We start from the raw sequence: 20940 nt of genomic DNA on the forward strand, positions 1-20940 counted from the left end.
AATTATTCGTGATGGATGCGGATAAAGTTGTTCATTGATTTGTGGAAGTCAGACTCATGCTTGTTATATCACACACCAAATTATCTTAGCTTTATTCTCCATTACTATTGTGCGAGGGATTCTTACTTCTGAAAAAGATTCTGGTTCCTTGATTTTTTTTTCTTTTTTCTTTTTCTTTTGAGAGTTAAAAGGGGATAATTTTATTTGTTATAGAAAGTGTACCCACCTGCTAAGCAAAAAGAGGGACCTAAGAGAGATGTCTTCACTTTTCCAAATTACAAACTTTGGGAAATGAACTCTGTATATCCATAATATATCCTCAGGGAACGTTACAGAGACCTCATAAAGCAGTGCCAAGCAATGCATTCCAGTGTAGGAACTGGTTCCCTTGCTTATGTTGTTGGGTCTAAGGTCATGGACATGAGAACAAGTTCCAAAGATGACTGCGGAAGAGAAGCTGATGTCAAGAGCAGTCAAGCTTCTGATGTTAATACTGACAATGTATACAGTTACAGTGATTTTGATAATAATTGTATAGACGCACCACATGTACATCAAGGGGAAAGCTCTAGTGATTCTGGTGATCTTATAAGTGCGCGGGGAAGCACAGATGAGGCAGCATTGGACTCTTTCTTTTCTGTGCCTACTTCGGGTCCATACGATCGCCGATCTACCGAAATTGGGGGTGAAGCATGTCAATCAGAATCTGTAAATGAGAATTATTTTGATTTTCCTGCTTTACCTGTTTCAGACTTATTTGGAAAGAGTATCAAAAATAAGAAGGGTCATAGGTCATATGGTAAGAGAGTTTTAGCAAGGCGTAAATTGAAATATGGAAATGACAAGATGCACAGTTTCAGAATAAATAATAATGCAGATCTAGTTGTAGAAGCAAATGTTTCCTCATCATATGGAGTGTCTCATTCCCTGAACTCTGAAATTGAGAGGGCCCATCCTACTGGGCCGGATTCAGTGTCATGGTCTGGAAAATTCCAGGAACGTGATACAGAGACTTCTAGCAGACTCAGAATATCTGACGCACCCTACACTCCAAATATGAATGCGAGAACACCTCCAAGAGGTGGTCTCAGTGATGAAAGAGTGTCGGAATGGCTCTGGACATTACATCAGATAGGTAAGTTCAGGATTAGTGATCGCCTCTTTCCTACAGAAATTTTATTTCTTTTACCTGGAAGTTAATGATTTTTTTGCTTTTAGTTGTTGATGTAGTCAGAACAGATAGCCATCTTGAATTCTATGAGGATAGAAAAAATTTGGCTAGAATGTCAGATATCCTCGCTGTTTATGCATGGGTTGATCCGGCAACAGGATATTGCCAAGGTTGTTCCTTTTCTTCTGACAAAGTTCCTTTTTGCTGTATCAATTCAAAGCTCTTGAAGCAGTTCCTTTATTTTCTTTTCTCTATTTTTTTTTTCTAGGAATGAGTGATCTCTTGTCTCCTTTTGTTGTTCTGTTTGAGGATAATGCTGATGCATTCTGGTGCTTTGAGATGCTTCTACGGAGAATGGTATGTACATGAACAGCAATTCATGCATAATTTCAGTCCTTAGTTCTTCATTGTTATTCCTTTCTTTTTGTTCTTGTGACTTTATTTTGTGTTTCTCCCTCTTCAGCGTGAGAACTTTCAGATGGAAGGGCCAACTGGTGTCATGAAGCAATTGCAAGCTCTATGGCATATTGTGGAACTTACGGATCGAGAAATGTTTTCTCATTTATCAAGCATTGGTGCTGAAAGCCTTCACTTCGCCTTCCGGATGCTGTTGGTGCTCTTCCGCCGAGAATTATCTTTTAACGAGGTTCTTTGTATGTGGGAGGTTTGTGTTTCTGTTTGTATCGAGAATCGGAATGTTAGTTGCCATGTGAAAGGACATGCCCTAATGAAAGAGCACCAATTCTTTAGCAGGAAAAGTACTATAGCATCAGAAGTTTACTTGAACCTTTTATTAACAAGTTCTGGTTTCTGGTTTACTTCTCTTTCTATTTTCCTAAGAATATAGAGAGAGATGATTGAAAGGGACAGTGCTGGGTCGATTAATATACATCCAAAGTTCAGCTCTATTTACTATTTAGCTTCATAGCATCTCTTGGTATCCATATAATCAGCTAAGTTTTAGCCTCATTCAACATTTCAGGGATATAACTGTATCATCCTTCAAGCTCTCTGCCATTTATTACCACCTACTTATCATATATGTAATATCCTCCATTCTACACTTATAAAATAAATATCACTGCAAACAATGTAGAAAGGAGAAGGGAAAGAAGAATTATCAAGGAGCGACAATAAAGTTCAGAGATCTCAAATGACTAAGATTCATTCAACATGATTGCCTTGCAATATTATTGATATTTAATATGGATAGTTTTGTTCCATTTAGTTACAAACATGTCTTCTTTCTCATCAATATCATTAGGTGGTTTGTGTTGTTATTTATCTGCTTAACTGATTTGGACTTTGCAGATGATGTGGGCTGCAGACTTTGATGAATCAATTGCTTTTCATCTAGAGGAGAACTGCCCTGAAATATTGGTCATTCAGATTCCGAAGGAACCTGAGGCAGAATCAGGAGAAGAAATTGTTGAGAATAACAATAGTGATTCAAAGGATGACTCACCTTCTAAACATGGAAGTGGAGAGCGTACTGTCTCTGAAAACAACGGGATGAAGCTTTCCTTAGCTCATCCATTTTGTGGCCTGACAAGGAATTTTTGGTCCAAAAGTAATGGCATGCACAGTGTTAATATGGTCTCATCAACAAGGAGTACTGTTGATGAATTACCAGTTTTTTGTGTAGCAGCTATTCTTGTCATGAACCATCAGAAGATCATTAAACAAACTCACTCAATTGATGATCTGATAAAGGCAGGTTTATGAAACTTTACATTGATTGCACTGTGTAGTGATTGTTGACTGGATGCTTACACTGTGTGATTCTGCCCTTCTTTTTCATTGTTAATTGCTTTGGTTTGTGTCATTCTAATTTTGAAAGGTATGTGAAGTGATCAGTTTGTCACCTCTATGTATTGTTGCTTTTTTTTCCCCCCTTTACTTAAATGTCTTTTTTTTTTTCGGACTCTACAAGAATTTGCCTTTATTTCCTATTAAATCTTCTTTTCACTTGATTATACTGTTATAGACTACAATACTTGTTGCAGTGAAGATTTCTCTTTATTTATTTCTTTATTTGTTTACATTTTACATGACCATGATGGTTTAGCTACTAATATTGTTAATTGCTTCCTGGATTGTGTCTTTATGTTGTGTTTGTTTAGCATTGTTGGAAACAAAAATCAAATCCTAAAGTTTGTTGGCTTCTAAAAGTAGCTTTTTTGATTATTTTAGCTAGTTATTATGCTAAAATCTCAGGTTTTTGCATTACAGCTGATAGCCTCCTTCTAAGTTGTGCATTTTTGAGCATGGTGTGATGCACCTTTAAACTTTTGATCAACCATTACTTCCCCACAATTATTGCTTAGTGTATTTAGGTCCATGTGTTCTCAACATGATTTTTTTTTTTTTTTGATAAGGTAACATTTGTATTGATTCCAACAAAACGATATAGGTTATAGTTACAAGCTACATCTAGGTTTGGTTAGCAAAACAAAAAAATTCTTTAGGGACTCTAAAAGCTGTTTCAGCGTCCCTGTATTTGCAATGAACATTCTGAAACACCAAAATGGCAAAAGTTGAATACAATCATGCTTTATCGTCTGGATGGAGTTGCTTTTGTTTTCAAAACCTCTTGAGTTCTTCCAGATAGTCCACCAAATGCGTCCTGGAATCATTTTCCAGATCTTTTTTTTGGGCTTTAGATCCTTCTCTCCTGCCCCAGCTAGTTAGCACATCCAGTGTATTGGTAGACATTGCCCAACTCAATCCGATCTTAGCTAGAAAGACGTCCCACAACTGAGAGGTCACCCTGCAATGCAAAAAAAGATGGCTATTTGCTTTTGCATAATCTCCACATAGAAGGCAAATAGAGCAATGGTATATTCTCCTTCTTTGCAACTTTTCTCGTGTTAAACAAACTCTCTTTACCACCAACCATACAACACATACTACTTTTTATGGTATGTTTGCCTTCCATAGTTGTCTCCAAGGCCATTGTGTCTGTGTGTTGTTGTAATTTCTCCGGTGATATGCTGACCTTGCTGAATAAACTCTAGTTCTGTCTCCCAACCAACATAATCTATCGTGATCCAGTGGCACTCCATTGAATTGGTTGAGACTATTGAAAAATGCAAGTGGTCCATCTTTGATTATTTCATACCTCACTAACTTTTGCCATTTGTTGCTGGTTCTGCGTGTAAACTTCAGGAAACAATTGCTTTAACGGGCCATTGCCTAATGAGTTGTCTTCCCAAAAAGAGATTCTTTGCCAATTTTCTATCTTATAGTTGATATTGATGCGGAAAATGTTCCACAAGTTTTTGATGGTCTTCCAGACACTAATCCCATACACAGTGCTTATAACTTTGGTTTTCCAGACATCCTCTACTCCATATTTGTTGAGAATATAATGAAATAATAAAAGTTTGCTCTCCCTAACAGGTTAAGCTTTTAGATGAGATGATCACACACTTCAACCATGGTATCAGAGCAGGCAAAGGTCTAGGGATCGAATCTCACCACCACCCATTATTAAAAAGAATTTCCACGTGCTTGTCCCATGAAAAAAAAAACAGGCCCGCACGTGAGAGAGCATGTTGAGAATATAATTAAATGATAAAAGTGTGCTCTCTCTAACAACTTAAACTTTTAGATGAGATGGTCACATACTTTAACAATATTTTTCCTTAATCACTTTCTTCTATAGTGCTTGATCTTCATTTGTATATCTCCAGAGCCATTTCATAAGGAGGCTTTGGTTTTGCTTTCTTAAGTTCCTTATGCCCAACCCTCCTTGTTTACTGCTGAGTGTCAATATTTTCCATTTGACAAGATGTATACCTTTCTTCTCTTTGTTACCATGCCATAAGAAGTTGCTTCTCAATGTGTCCAACCTTTTTTCCACATGTGGCGGTATAGGAAAGAGTGACATCATGCAGGTGGTGACTGCATCTAGAACACTGTTAATGAGTATAAGTCTGCTACCTAAAGATAGGTATTGACTCTTCCATCTCGTGAGTTTTTCCTTACATTTTTCAAGCCCCCCATTCCAGATGTCAATGGATCTACAATGTGCCCCAAGGTCATACCAAGGTATGTTGTGGGCAGTGTGCCTACTTTTCTCCTCTTAGGATATCCATACAAAGATGAAAGTTTTTTGAGGTTCATTACCTGGAAACATGAGGCTCTTCCTCCAGTTCACATGTAACTCAGAGACTCTTTCAAAGATAGTCAAAATAGCTCATAAAATCTTTATCTGTTCAGCCTCTGCATCACAAAGGGTAATTGCATCATCTGCGTATAACAAATAAGTGATTTCCAGATTGTCCCCTTGTTTGTTACGTTAAAGCCTTTGAGCCAATTGTTCCTGTGAGCTGTAAGCAACATGTTGTTTAGACCCTCCATGGCAATCATGAAAAGGAAAGGTGAAAGGGGATCCACCTTGCTGTAATCCCTTACTTAAAGTGGAAAAGCCTTTAGGTGCAGAACTTAAAATTTAACGATGCTAATGCAAAATCAAATCCATTTTGCTTATTTATTGCCAAAACCCATTTTCTTCAGCATGTTAAGCAGGAAGCTCCAGTTCTCATGATCAAAAGCCTTTTTTATGTCTAACTTACATAGAATACCAACTTTACTGTGTTTAATTCTAGAGTCTAGACATCCATTAGCAATCAGGGCAGCACCCATGATCTGCCTACCTTTGATGAAAGTCATTTGACGTGAGCCCACCAATTTGTGCATTACTATCTTCAACCTTTCTGTGAGTAGCTTGGATATGATTTTATGTAATCTCTCAGCTCCTTTGCATCACTTCTTTTGGGGTTCAATGCTATGTATGTGTCATTAAAGCTTTTTTCAAAGAACTCTTTATTGTGGAAATTGTGTATTGCCACCATGATATCTCCTTTAATTATGCCCTATCAGTGAATGTAAATACCCGTATTAAAACCATCTGGCCTTGGAGCTTTGTCCACAACACAAAGCTTTATACACTCAAAATACCTCTTGTTCTTCCAAGTGTCTCTGTATCCAATCCTTTTCTTGGTCTGCAATCTGGTTGAATTCTAGTCTCCGGTTTTCTGATTTTGAGTAAAGCTGTTCATCAAACTTAATTATTTGTTCTTTGATAACCCTTGGCTCTTTTGTTTCATCTCCTCCCATTACTAGATGATCAATGTTGTTGTACCTTTTATGGGCATTTGCTGATCTCCGGAAAACTGTGTGTTTTTGTTCCCTTGTTTCAACCATTGTACTCTTGACCTTTGTCTCCGGTGTATTTCCTCCCTTGTGGTCAGCTCTACAAACTTAGTGTTCAATTTGGCTTTTAATGCAGTTTCAGCACTATCTAGACTCCTCACTGCTGTATCTTGTCTATATCTTGTCTAGGTCTGAAATCTGGTTAAGAATGTTAAGTTTTTCCATCCTTAGATTGCCAGTAGTAACCAGACTCTATTCCCTGGGGGTAGACTTCAATGGCTTCAGTTTCATTGCTAAGTATAAAGTCAGGTCTGCCAACAACTGTGAAAGAGTCCCACCATATCTTCATTTGATCTTTGAAGCCATCTACTCAACCTCTAATATTCAAACTTGAAGTAGGATTTTGAGTTGCTCTTCCCATGTTTCAAAGATAAAGGTCAGTGATCTAAGATAACCTTAGGAAGAATTAATTGGTTTATGCTTGTAAATTCCTCATCCCATTGAGGGGTGAAGAGGAATCTATCTATTCTTGAAAAAGAATCTTGAGTGCCACCTCTAGCCCATGTGAAGGTTCCACCATTTAGAGGAGGATCCACCAATTCTGAGTCTTCAATAAACTTTGAGAATCTTTCATACTTCTGGAGAAGGTGGTTGCGTTCTTTTTTCAGTTATGAACCTAGTTGTGTCGAAGCCTCCACAAGCCACCCATAAATCCTTGCAAAGACCCTTGGCTCCACCAATCTTTTCCCATAATTCTAATCCTTCTTTTCTGGAATTTGGTCCGTAGACACTAGTCTGACACCACTTGAAATTCTGATTTATTGCCTTGAAACTACAAGACAGAGAGTATACCCCACCAGAAATGAGTTCCCCCTCCCATATTCTACTATCCCACATGATTAAGATCCCACTTCTAGTGCCATTTGCTTGTAGATTCTCATATTTGACCCATCTATTAGCCCAGATTTCTGTAACGAACGTAACTTTTGTTTCTTGCAGACAATAGAGGTCAGCTCCCCTTTCTATGGATTAACCTCTTTAAGACAGTTCTCTTTCCCCATCATTGATACCCCTTACATTCCTTGAGATGATATTCAACTTTATGATCCACCTTCAATCACCAATCTCCCTTTGGGTCTGCTTCCATTGCTCTTGAACTTCATATCAAAAACTAAACCTTTAAGTTCCTGAATACCTTTCCACCCGGTAGTTCCACAGCTTTTTGGAACTCGAGGGGAATTTCTGTTCGATCTTAGAATGTCAACTTTTGCGAATAATTCTTGAGCTCTCTTTCACAGTCTGTAATTTACCCCAAATTTTTTACAAATTCTACTAATGTTTTTGAACATTCCCAGAGATACATCCATATCCATATCCTTTCCATGAACTGGGAATGTGTATCTTCTATCAGTAAAGAAGCTTCTTCACATATTTCTAGAGGTTGCGTGTTAGAAATTGGTAAAGAGATGAATTGTTGGGCTAAATCTTCATCTGCACTATCAATCTCTCCGCAAATCTTGTGTTTCCATTTCAAACGCATCACCGCTTCTCTTCTTCTCTTGGTTTCCGTTGTTTTTTACTGTCACCACTCGTATGGAATTCTCCAGAATTTGACAGACTTGAGCCTCAGTTAACATTGGGTCATATTTTGGTGGATTGGGCCTGATACCAGTATCTTTTGTCAGCTGAATTGGGTCAAGGCCCAATTTTTTCTTTTGACTCAAATTTCTTCTTTCACAAGGAGTAGAGGGCTTAATAGCTGGCAAAACCCCACGTCCCTATCACGTACAAGGTTTTTAAAATTGTTGGCTTCAATCGAGGAGTCCACGTGCCCACAGACCTCTTTTGCAGATAGTTTAGTGGACAAAAAGGTTTGACCCTGGTTATTATCCAAAGGATTTAAGGATTGTTCTCCAGCCATCTTCCTCTTCTTCACAGTCGCTGGGATCTCACACCAAATGGTCGTATTGAAGATGTAGCCATCACTTTCCATTTCAATATCTCTGGGTACTGCTTTCCTGTCACCCTTGACTTTGATTCGTTCCCAGTGCAAATGATTTTCTTAGTATTCCGGCGACAACAATACTATTCCGGCGACCAAGTTCGACCGCAGATTGTCGGAATCCAACGACTCTATCAAGTAAATGGACTCAATCGATCAAGTGCACTCGCTCCATGTTTTCTAGTTGGGTATAATATTTTTATCTTGATTCCTTTTTTTGAGTGTCTTGGCTGCCTATCTAGATTGAGGGTGACGACTTGGTGATTTTGGTAATTCTTAATAGTGTTTTACCTGTTAATACTATTTGCATTTTTTTTTTTGCTTCTAGTTGTTTTAGTAGTTTTGATTACTGTTACCTGAGGAACTAGCATATATATTTAGTTTGGTAGTATATATTGGTTGTTGTCGGTGTTGGGCAGCAGATTCTAACTCATTGACTGATTTCATTATAACCAGTTGGTCTTTTTAGCCTTATCTTTATTCTCCTCTGTTATCTGTCTTTTTTTCTTTGCATCATTTTTCTCCTATTTGTGTAGTGGTTGGAATTGACAATGGTAGACTAGGGTCATGTCATAGGTCGGGATCGGGGTTAGGAGGTGGGGGGGCTGGGTTGGGGACGAGTTTGGGGTTAGGGGTAAGAGGTAGTAAGGTTATGGGGGATAAGGGAGCTTCTAGGTTGTGAGTTGGATCTTGGAACATAGGAACTTTGCAGGGTAAGTCTATAGAGCTGGTGAAGATTCTTCGAAAGAGGAGGGTTAGTATAGTGTGTGTCCAGGAAACTAAATGGGTAGGCACTAAGGCGAGAGATGTGGATGGTTATAAGTTGTGGTACTCGGGTAGCGTGAGACAGAAATGGGGTAGGTATCTTAGTAGATGAGGAACTTAGGGAGCAGGTGGTTGAGGTAAAGAGAGTTAGTGATAAGTTGATGTCTATTAAGTTGGTCATTGGAGGGTCTACGGTGAACGTTATTAGTGCCGATGCCCTGCAAGTAGGTTTGGGCGAGAAGGAGAAGAAGGAGTTTTGGGAGGTTTTAGATGAGGTAGTGAGGAGCATCCCGAGCACTGAGAAGCTTCTCGTGGGAGGGGATTTCAATGGGCATATTGGGTCTTTGCCAAGAGGTTTTGAGGATGTGCATGGTGGTTTTGGTTTTGGGGGGTGGAATGATGGAGGAGCTGCTCTTTTGGATTTTTCTAGGGCTTTTGGTTTGTGGATAGGGAATTCAAGCTTTCCGAAGCAGGAACACCTTATTACGTTTCGTAGTTAGTAGCCAAGACTCAAATAGACTTTTTGCTTCTTAGGAAAGGGGATAGAGCGCTTTGTAAAGACTGTAAAGTCATACCTAGCGAGAATCTTTCGACTCAGCATAGGCTGTTGATGATGGATTTGGTTATCAAGAAGGGCAAAAAGAAGAGAAGCGTGTCGGCTCGGCCCAGGATTAAGTGGGTTAGCTTGACTTTGGCTATTGCTTTGGAAATAGATGAGAAGTTGAAGAGTAGGGGGGCTTGGGAGAGTAAGGGAGGTGCGGATAGTATGTGGGAGACGACTGCTAGTTGTATTAGGGAGACCGCTAGAGAGGTGTTGGGTGCCTCGAGAGGTCAATCTAGCAAACATCGGGGAGACTGGTGGAATGAAGAGGTTAAGCGAAAGGTAGAATATAAGAATGTGGCTTATGCTAAGTTGGTTGCGAGCAAGGATGGGGAGGAAAGACAGACGAATAAGGAGGAGTATAAGGTAGCTAGGAGAGAGGCTAAGTTAGCGGTTATGGCGGCTAAGACTGTAGCTTTTGAGCGCCTGTATGCGGCTTTAGAGGAGAAAGGCGAAGATAAGAAGTTGTATAGGCTGGCTAAGGCCAGGAGCGGAGGGCTCGTGACCTTGACCAAGTGAAGTGCATCAAAGGAGAGGATGGTACAGTGTTGGTGGAGGATGCTCTCATTAGGGAGACGTAGCAGTCCTACTTCCATAAACTTTTGAACGACGAGGGGGACAAAGGTTTCGTGTTGGGGGACTTGGAGAATTCTGAGGAGTGTCGAGATTATAGGTATTGTAGGTGTATCAAGATTGAGGAGGTCAAGGGAGCTATTCGCAGGATGAGGCGGGGTAGGGCGACAGGGCCAGACGAGATTCCAGTGGATTTTTGGAAAAGCACTAGCGGGACAGGTTTGGAGTGGTTGACAAGGTTGTTTAACAGTATTTTTAGGACAGCAAAGATGCCTGAAGCGTGGAGATGGAGTACGATGATTCCAGTGTATAAGAACAAGGGACATCCAGAGTTGTATTAATTATAGAGGTATTAAGTTGTTGAGTCATAATATGAAGGTTTGGGAAAGGGTGGTAGAAATGAGGATGAGAAGGATCGTGACGATTTCTGAGAATCAGTTCGGTTTCATGCTAGGTCGCTCGACCACTGTGGCCATTCACCTTGTAAGGAGATTAGTGGAGCAGTTTCGGGAGAGGAAGAAGGACTTGCACATAGTGTTTATTGATCTTGAGAAGGCATATGAAAGAGTTCATAGGGAGATTCTGTGAGTGCTTGGAGGCTAGAGGGGTGCCGTGGCGTACACTAGGGCGATTCAGGATATGTATGATGGGGCGAAGACTCGGGTGAGGACGGTAGGTGGAGATTCATAGCACTTTCTAGTCGTGATAGAGCACTTTCCAGTCGTGATAGGGTTGCATCAGGGATCGACTCTTAGCCCGTTTTTATTTTCCTTGGTGATGGATGTTTTGACGCGACATATTCAAGGGAAGGTGCCTCGGTGTTTGTTATTCGCAGATGATGTGGTTCTGATTGACGAGACTCGGGGTGGAGTTAATGATAAGTTGGAAATGTGGAGGCAGACGCTTGAGTCTAAAGGATTTCGGTTAAGTAGAACCAAGACGGAGTACTTGGAGTGTAAGTTCAGTGATGTGTCGCAGGAGGCTGGAGTGGTTGTGAAGCTGGATTCTCAGGCCATTCAGAAGAGGGAGAGTTTCAAGTATCTGGGGTCTATGATTCAGGGCAATGGTGAGATTGACGAGGACGTCACGCATCGTATTGGGGCAGGATGGTTGAAATGGAGGCTCGCTTCGGGAGTTCTGTGTGATAAAGGTGCCTTCGAAGCTTAAAGGTAAGTTCTATAGAGTGGTAGTCTGGCCGGCTATGGTGTATGGAGCGGAGTGTTGGCCAGTTAAGAACTCCCACATCCAAAAGTTGAAGGTGGCAGAGATGAGAATGTTGCGATGGATGTGTGGGCATACCAAGAAAGATAGGGTAAGGAATGAGATTATTCGATAGAACGTGAGAGTTTCCTCGGTGGAGGACAAGATGCGAGAAGTTAGGTTACGTTGGTTCGGGCACGTGATGAGGAGGGGCTTAGATGCTCTTGTGCGGAGGTGTGAGACACTGACTATGGATGGTTTTAGGTGGGGTAGAGGTAGACCAAAGAAATATTGGAGGGAGGTGATTAGGCATGATATGGAGCAGTTACAGCTAACGGAGGACATGACACTTGATAGGAAGGTTTGGAGGAAGCGGATTAGGGTAGAGGGTTAGGGGTGGGAGGGCGTCGGTAATAGTAGGGGTGCACTCCTCGGGGGCTGGAGTTTTTTGTTCGTGGCTAGCGGTGTTAGTTTATTTTGCTTACCTTACTAGTTTATATATGTACTTATCTTTTGTGTTTGGTATTCTGTTAGTTTGTCTTGTGTACCATACTAGTTATATACACTTATAATTGGGTTGGTATATGGGTATCGGTCCTAAGCCGGGGGTCTATCGGAAGCATCCTCTCTACTTCTCCTGAGGTAGTGGTATGGTCTGCGTACACTCTACCCTCTCCAGACCCCACTTGGTGGGAATACACTGGGTATGTTGTTGTTGTTGGTTTCTTTCACCGTTTCAATCCATCCACCACATGCATCTCCTATCTGCCAGAAAATAGTTTGTGACCAGGGGTTCAGAGGCAATCCATAGATGTGAATCCATACCCAGGTTCGTGGTTTCTCTTCCCGCCAGCATCCTAGAGTTGGAGTCCACCAGTCCAGACTTAGAATGGACCTCTTCCACCTCCATTCACCTTTCAAGACATGTTCTGCTTCCTTCCTAGTTGGAAGTTCGAGGAGGAATTGAGTCTCATTCATCACATACATGTTGGTTCCATGGGTTGTGTTTCATACGATGCTCACCCACCTTCTTACATCGTTAAGAGTTGGGATTTCATGGCTTGCTGACATGAATTTCCCCACGAAGCATCTGCCAAGTACATTGTCTTCTGAAGGTTATCAAAGAAAAAAAGTACATCGTCTTCTGAAACCTCCGACTGTCCAGCAACTTTGATTTTGGAGTTGGATATTTGAGGTGTCGCTCCTTTTATTGCTTCCGGTGACCATTTAATGCTTCTGATGGACTCTGCAAAGGAGGACTTTTGATGATGATGCTGAAGATTGAATGTCGATGGACCCTTTTTGATTGGGGTCGCAATAAATTTTTCGATCTTCTGAGCTATTGCTGTCTAACCAGCATTTAATGCAATTTCTGGAGATATAATCACAGATCTGTTTCCCCCCTTGTACCGCAATAAAGCGTTTGTACGTACCATGTTCATTGTATTTAAGGTTACAATAGAACTCAGCAAAAAGGTTTCTTGTTTTCCATCTCTTTGTTGACATTCTCTGCTCGTTTGAGGCATCATTAGATACGTGAACTAACCATTTCATAACTTTAAGGCTTAAAGTTATTTTTCTCATCAAATTTCTGCTACACTTAGTCCACTTAAACCAAGTCTCAGACTTTGACGCGGTTTTAGCAATGTCAAAAGATTTAAAACCAGCATGGTCGTAAATCCTATCTTCGGTCATGTGAACTAAAAGCATTAAAAGAAAGAAAAAGGTTAAGAGATAGCGTAGAGTGTGTGTTACCTAAGGAAGAAAAGAAAGAAAAGGGCTGTTTCTGGCGTAGAAGACTACCGGAAAGCGGTTGCTCTCTCCCCTAGAAAGTAAGAGAGGATTCTCGTAAAACGTGCCTGGGAGCATTTGTTTTCAATTACCCTCTTTAAAATAGAGAAGAAAACATATATTTTCTCAACAGGAATTTAAAGTACCTCTATTTTGCTGCTGAAGGGTTAAAAATAAATTTTAAAGATGTCGGACTATTTTTATGTTTATCATGCTTGTTATGTTTTAAAGTGTGTTTGTCCTATCATTGATATATCAATTTACTATATTGACATGCTGATGGACCTCAGACTTCATCTCATTTCGTGACATAGCGTTGTTATCTTCTTCAGAAGTGGTAGTTCATTATATTGTATGTTGAGCATTTACTGATAATTGTATGTTGAACATGTATCAGATATTCAACGACAATATGTTAAAGATTCGGGTCAAGAGGTGTGTACGGACTGCCATCAAACTGCGGAGGAAGTACTTCTACAAGGTTGTTTCTTTTAACCTTCTGGCATTAGGATTTTGATACTTTTTCCTGGTCAGTGGGATCATTCAATTTCTCGTATGAGATGGCACCATTTTCTTAGTAAATATTTTGTAATATTTTATCTGGCAAGTTGGTCTTGCTAATAAAACCTTACTGTTTTTAAATGTCTCTCTCCTGTTTGAAGCAGCTGATTAAAGGTAGAAATCCAGCAACCCAAACTGGTGACTGAGTGTGTGGTCTCTTCCATTTGCTTAGATGGCAAGGCAGATCTCTCATGTGGAGTTGTTAACTGTAATATGATTTTAGCGTTGGAGTGCCGAACGATTATCAGATATAGTTTTATTGGAGTTTATACAGCAATGTGGTTGGCATTTGAGTATACGTCCATGCACTACCTTCACCCAAGGTACTCTGCTATTTTTTGTTTCTTATCTGAACCCAATACAGTAGTTTTGTTTAATCCCCAAAATTCTTGTTTTTGATAATTTGTGAGACCTGACTTCTGACGGACCATGCAAACGTCCTCTCTTTTTTATTCATGCCATGGGTTTACTTTTAGTGACTGTTAGAGGACAATTCCCCTACATGAGAAATTGTCTGGAGAAGTGTAAGGGAATTTAGGGTTAAATTATCGAGGTAAATACGATCTCTTGGAATGATGGAACAACTTAGGTTGAAAATTATCGGGAAGGGGTACGGGATTGGTGGCTGTTTATGGGGCTCATAGTGTAACAAAGAAGTAATGACTTCAAAATTGAGAGGTCTTGTGGGGCTTTTAATTTAGAATTTCAGGGTGACCTTGATAAGAGAAAGGCAGTTGGGCTTCTGAATTAATGAAGAATGAACATAGCCGAAAACTAAGCCTAAGAAGATGAAGAAACTTACAGAGAGAAACCCTGAAATGGTAGGATTTTGTTCTCTAAAGTAATTCTATTTGATGAATGTATTGCTTTGCTCATCTATGGTAGTGTATCATTTAGAAAGAAGTGCTTGATATTCATTCCTCCTGGACTTTGGTGATTCTTGAGTCAAATTTAGTATTCAATTCTATAATGTTGACAGTTATTTATGGACTGTTTAGCCTTGATCATGAAATGTGGTTATTATTCTGTTTTAAAAAATGTACAGATACCGAATGAACAGACACATCTTCATATAGAATACATAGTACAATCATAGGTAGAGATATTTAGGGAGTTTTGATTTTGTTTTCCATAGATTGATGACTTGTACACCTACAATTAGCTCTCCTCTCGGATTAATATAATTTTAAGATTGTTTATTCCATTTTCCCAGTATTTGACATGGTATCAGAGCAAAGTTCTTGTTTTGTTTTTCTTTTCGAATCACTGATGTCAGCCAGAAAATTGGTCGTGACTTGTTTGGTTTGGTGTCATGTCTGGTACAGGGAGGTACTAAGAACTTGATATTTTAATCTCACTGGGAGGACCACCTCACCTTGATCTATAAAAACCCATAGTTTGGTGCCAGGGGAAGAGCGTAATGCTAACACTCTGGCAAACTATTTCTGACAGCTTCTGCATTCAAGGCCCAAGTTGCACGGACTCTTCATTTTTGATGCTGCACCCATGTCGGATTCTCCAAAAATACACTACTTTTGGGGAATCCAACAAGCACCCATTGACATTTTTTAAGAGTCCGAGCAACATAGTACTAGGCACGTGGGGCGCTTGTAACCTCCGAATCAGATTAGATTTTCAGTTCCAGCATTACGAGGCACGTGGGGGTGCTCGTAACATCGGAATCAGATTAGATTTTCAGTTCCAGCATCACCTAAATTTTTTCGGTAAGAACTTTTCAGTCCCTTGTTTAGCAAACCTCGGTTGTGTAGATTTCAGAGCATTCCAGGTTCTGTGAACTTTGTTTTCCTTGTTCAAAATCGCTTGACCTTGTATTTGTTGATTTTGGAGTCAGATTACTATTAAAACTTCAATTGAATTTTACCATGTGAATCTCTTCCTTGGTTGATTGTTTACTTTTAAGTGAAGAATTAGTTTGATTAGGTCAGGTGAGCTCTATTGATTCTTGAGCATTTGGAAATTTGTTGGGGTATTTCTACTTGGTGAAGTTTTGTTGGTTTTCCCGCTCAGTTTATTTATGATACCTTGAGTACTTTAATTGGGACAATGACTGATCGTAATCTGGTAACTCAAAGATCTAAAGTAGTTGTTGCTTCTAGTTCATTATCTAACAAAATGGTTTTTGTTTCGGTCGAGGAGTTTGCTAAATTTCTCAATATCAAAAATTCTCTTCAGTTACTGCTTTTGCTAAGTCAGATAAAGTATGTCTTATCACCTCTTCAAATAAATTGGTCACTGATTCAGGTGCCATAAATCACATGACAGGCAATTCTAGTATTTTTCTAGCTTTTGACCACACAAAGAACCATCTCTAATTAGGCAGTTGATGTAGCTGATGGATCAACTTGTAACAGTGTTGGATTTGGAACTGTTAAACCAACCTCCTCTATTACCTTGTCATCTGACCAAAGTTGGAATTTAATTTGATTTATGCCAGTAAAGAGACCTTAATTATTATATCTTGTTATTTCCCGATCATTGTTTGTTCTGTGATCTTACAACGAATGAGGTAATTGGGAAGTGATATGTATATGATGATCTCTACATCCTTGATGAAATAGGAGTTTCTGTTTGTGGTCTGCTTCAGTGCCGTATCTCCATTTGAAGCATGTTGTCAATTGAGACATCCTTCTCTGCCTCTGTTGGAGAAGCGCTCTGTCCTCAGTTTCAGAATATTTTTTCCTTGGATTGTGCGTCATGTCGATTTGCAGAACACCATCACATCTCGTAAGTCCAAGGACTAATAATCAAGTTGAGCCAGCTTTTGAGTTAGTTCATTTTGATGTTTGGGGACCATGTCCCGTTGTTTCTAAACAACAACAACAAACCCAATGTATTCCAACATAGTGGGGATCTTGGGAGGGTAAAATTTACGCAGTCCATACCACTACACCCGAAGAAGTAGAGAGGCTGTTTCCGATAGGTTGTTTGCAATAGGCTGTTAAAATTGAGCATAATTATATTTGTCATTTTTTAGATTATTTTTCTTAAATTCCTTGGATTTACTATATGAAGTGTGGATCTGAAGTGTGTACTCACTTTTCCGATTTTTGGGTTGAAGTCAAAACTCAATTCACTTCATCAGAGCGTATTCTATGAGCCGATAACGCTAAGTAATATATGAGAAGTATTTTGATCCTACATGCGACAACACAGTATTCTCCAATAGTCTTCATGTGTTGATATACCCTCTCAAAATGGAGTTGCTAAGAGGAAGAATAAGCATCTGCTTATGATAGCTTGGACACTTCTGTTCCAAATAAAGGTTCCTAAATAATTATTGGTTGATGCAGTCTCTACTGCTTGTTTTCTAATAAATCACATGCCATTCATTATGCTTGTTGGTACTTGGTAATGTGCGTTACTTTTTTTTTTTTTTCCAAATAAGTCACTACTTTTGGTGGAACCTAAGTTATTTGGAAGCAAATGCTATGTTCGAGATGTTCGATCATCATTTACCAAGTTGGATCCCAATGCATTGAAGTGTGTTTTCTTGGGGTATTCTCGCCTTCAGATAGGTATCGATGTTATCTATTGAACTTGGAAAATATATGGGATCCACTGAGGTGGTATTTTTAGAGACTACACCATTCTTGTGTGCACCTCCCATCTACAAGTGATGGAAAGGAAAATGAGTGGTAAGTTTTATCAGGTTACCTGTGTTGTGATAGAAAAATTAGATGATGCTCTTCTATTCCTTAAAATTAGATGATTTTCTTCTATTTCTTAGTCCATTTATGGAGCACCAATCCATTGTTGTGCCTTCAACACTTTTTTCCATTTGCGCCAACAAAATCGCCAATTATTCAAGTTTTACTCGAGGCAGAATATCGATGATAGAATTCCTTTGCCATCAGAAGTTCCACCACTTAATCCTCTAGAAAACCTTGACCTTTGTATTGCTCTTCGGGAAGGATCATGTCAATGCAAGTCCAGATTTTGTATTGCTAATTTTGTCTTTTAACTATTTATTAGCTGCATCTAGTTATTTGGTTACCTCTCTAGACTACATGTCTTCTCTCAAAACAGTGAAGGGTGCCTTGAACTACCCTGGTTGGCATGACATTATGCTTGAGGAGATACATGGTTTAGATGAAAATCACACTTGGAGTTTGATGGATTTAAGAGGAAAGAAAGCAATTGGATGCAAATGGGCCTTTGCGGTCAAAGTTAATCGTGATGGCTCTGTGGCAAGATTTAAGGCTAGATTTTTGGCTTACGACTATGCTTAGACCTATGGGGTGTATTATCCATTCCTGGCACCTTCTCCCTGGTGCCAAGTTAACATTTGCTTGCTTGTTAATTTTCCTTGCTGCTTCTAGCATTGTCCTTTACATTAATTGGATATCAAGAATGCATTTCTTCCTGGCAATCTCAATGAAAGAAGTGTATATGGAGCAACCACCTGGGGTTGTTCCTAGGGAGAGTATGGGAAAGTTTGTCATTTTAGAAAGTCTATATGTTCTAAAGCAGAGTCTATGTGCCTAGTTTGGAAAATTTAGCGGTGTAGTTCAAGAATTTGGATTAAAAAAGAGCAAGTGTGATTATTCGGTTCTACAGACATTCAACAGTTGGTATCACTCTTTTCGTTGTTTATGTTGATGATATTGTTATTATATGAGGTAATTTTGTAGGAATTCATTCACTCCAGAAGTTTTTACATGCCAAGTTTAGTACCAAACACTTGGGGAACTTGAAATAGTTCTTGGGTGTCGAAGTAGCAAGATACAAGAAAAGGATTTTCTTGTCCCAAAGAAAGTATTTACTGGATCTACCTGCAGAAATTGGAAAATTGAGCTTACTCGTGTTGCACACCAATGGTTCCTAATGTACATTACCCTTTTGATGATCCGGAAAGATAAATAAGGTGGAAATTGAACTAACTCATAGTGACCCTCCAGATATTGCATATGAAGTCAGTATCATCGGCCAATTCATATCTGCATTGACAGTCAAATGTTAGCAGCCTTAGAAGAGATCTTGTGCCACTTGAAAGGAGCTCCTAGCCTTGACTTACTTTATAGTGATCACATGCGTACTTGTATTGAGTGTTTTGCAGATGTTGATTAGGCTAGATCAAATTGATAAAAGATCTACTATCGGTGTTGCGTCTTTGTTGGTGGAAATATGTAATCTTGGAGGAGTAAGAAACAAAATGATGTATCTCAATATAGTGCAGAATATAAGTGTAGAGCTATAGCTCAATACTCATGTGAAATACTATGAATTCATCACCTTTTTGTGGAGGTTAGTTTGTATCCTTCGTCTCCAGCAAAATTTTGATCCAGTGCACCAGGAACAAACAAAACACATTTAGGTTGACGGTCACTTTTGTTCGTGAGAATATTAAGAAAAATGTAATTTCTACTAGCTATGTGAAGATAGAAGAGCAATTGATTGACATATTCATGAAGGATTTAAATAGATCTCGGGTGGAATATTCTTATGACATGTTGGGCATGATTATGGTTAGAATAGGTGTTGGAACAAAAATAGTATATACAAGCCTATTTGGTATAAAGGATTGTAATGTAGTGTCCTACTTAGTAAAGGATTGAATGTAGTGTCTATAAATAGGGTCTGTGTAATAATGTAGATGCACAACTCTATAGGTAAATTTCTCGAACTCACTCGTGTCGACACGACATGGGTGTGGGCTCCGTACCCGATCTGGTCAACAAATTTTGGATACTTCGACCAAAATCTACCAAACCAGGGAAGTCCGGACAGATATAAGAAATTCTGTAATCAAAATCAAAGCTAAAGGTGAAATTGAAGAAAATGAAATACCTTGTATATAGAAATTTCAATGTTATTGCTTTTCTTTTTATCTCCTTTCAGGATTTCTTCTTTAACAATATTTTCTCCTCAAGTTTTCCACGTAATATCTCATAATTTATGTTTTGTAACTCTATTTTTAAATATTTAAATTATTTTTTGCCGAATCCTTGCACCCATATTCATCCCTAGATCCATATCCCCGAATCTTTAAATTGAGACCGTGAAGGACTCGACCTCTAGATCCTTACCCGTATCAGACACCCACACCTGATTCCGAGCAACTTATCAATAGTATTTTTCTCCTATATTTCTCATATAGTATCAAAGCCTTTATGATCTTGGTAGAGAATCAAAAAAGCTTCCGCAGCTGATAGGAGGTTATAATTCATAGCCGCCTGTCCCGAAAAAGCCGGGCCAACAATATATGCATGAAAAATAATCATGCTAAAAAGGACTGATTTCAGAAGCATTAGGGAAGAAAAGTAGTCACCGTGCTTCTTTCTGGTGGCTTCTCAGATCTAATATGCATAGCACTGTGCATCTTTTCGGTGATCAGAGTTGGGCATAAAATATCGAAAACTGAATTACCGAACTGAACATGGAAATTTGGTAATTTGATATTTGGTACTGTATTTAGGAGTAAGCTTTCAAAAACTTGGTATTCGAGCTGGATTTGGTATAAGTTATTAATACCGTTTGGTATTTGGTGTAATGAATACCTAATTATTTATTGAATAAAGGTAAACCACAATAGACAATTGTAGTATTAATCAGCCCAAAGAATCCCTTGGACCTTGGTAATATATTTTTGAAAAGCACAAAAACAATATTAAATAGGGTTTCTATTAAATATATTCTTCGAAGTTTAAACGTAGCTTACACAACTCTTAACTCTAATATGTTATTACCAAATACCGTACCGAACAAAGTTTAATTTACCGATTACCAAATTACTAAACCAAAGTTTAAAATATGGTATGTGGTATCTACTTTCAATTACCGAATTACTGAACCTGAATTTTAAAAATACCGAATCGGATACTGAACGCCCACCCCTACCAGTAACAACTTTCTCATATATGATTTGCGTAACACCATGCATCTTTTTAGACTACTTTCTCATATCTGAATTGCATAGCATCGTGCGCCTTTTCGGTGACTCCTCAGAGTTGATTTGTGTAGCTCCGTGCATCTTTATGGTGACTTTTCAGATTTGATTTTCGTGAGTCTTCACGTTGACTCCTCAGATTTGATTTACGTAATTTTACTTTTTGCCAGTGTTGTTCGAAAAACACCACCACCACCAAAAGGTCCAGT

The 20940-nt window shown here is 39.1% G+C and overlaps 1 protein-coding gene across 12 annotated transcripts in view; it reads left to right on the top strand.

Moving 5' to 3' along the window:
* Positions 1-20940, top strand: part of LOC107863722 (small G protein signaling modulator 1) — a 43379-nt gene that overhangs the window by 18798 nt on the left and 3641 nt on the right. For 6 of the 12 annotated variants that reach the window (XM_016709817.2, XM_016709815.2, XM_047408035.1 and 3 more), the window contains exons 5-11: positions 324-1135; positions 1219-1341; positions 1440-1528; positions 1635-1835; positions 2483-2884; positions 13661-13744; positions 13929-14147. In XM_016709817.2, the coding sequence (XP_016565303.1) occupies positions 324-1135; positions 1219-1341; positions 1440-1528; positions 1635-1835; positions 2483-2884; positions 13661-13744; positions 13929-13970 (1753 nt within the window). In that variant the 3' untranslated portion in view covers positions 13971-14147. Of the gene's footprint in view, positions 1-213; positions 1136-1218; positions 1342-1439; positions 1529-1634; positions 1836-2482; positions 2885-13660; positions 13745-13928; positions 14148-20940 lie in introns of all 12 variants that reach the window. The other 6 variants (XM_047408038.1, XM_047408037.1, XM_016709818.2 and 3 more) reach the window with 2 other exon arrangements.

Source organism: Capsicum annuum, chromosome 3 (genome assembly GCF_002878395.1).
Source record: "Capsicum annuum cultivar UCD-10X-F1 chromosome 3, UCD10Xv1.1, whole genome shotgun sequence".
Taxonomy (NCBI): domain Eukaryota; kingdom Viridiplantae; phylum Streptophyta; class Magnoliopsida; order Solanales; family Solanaceae; genus Capsicum; species Capsicum annuum.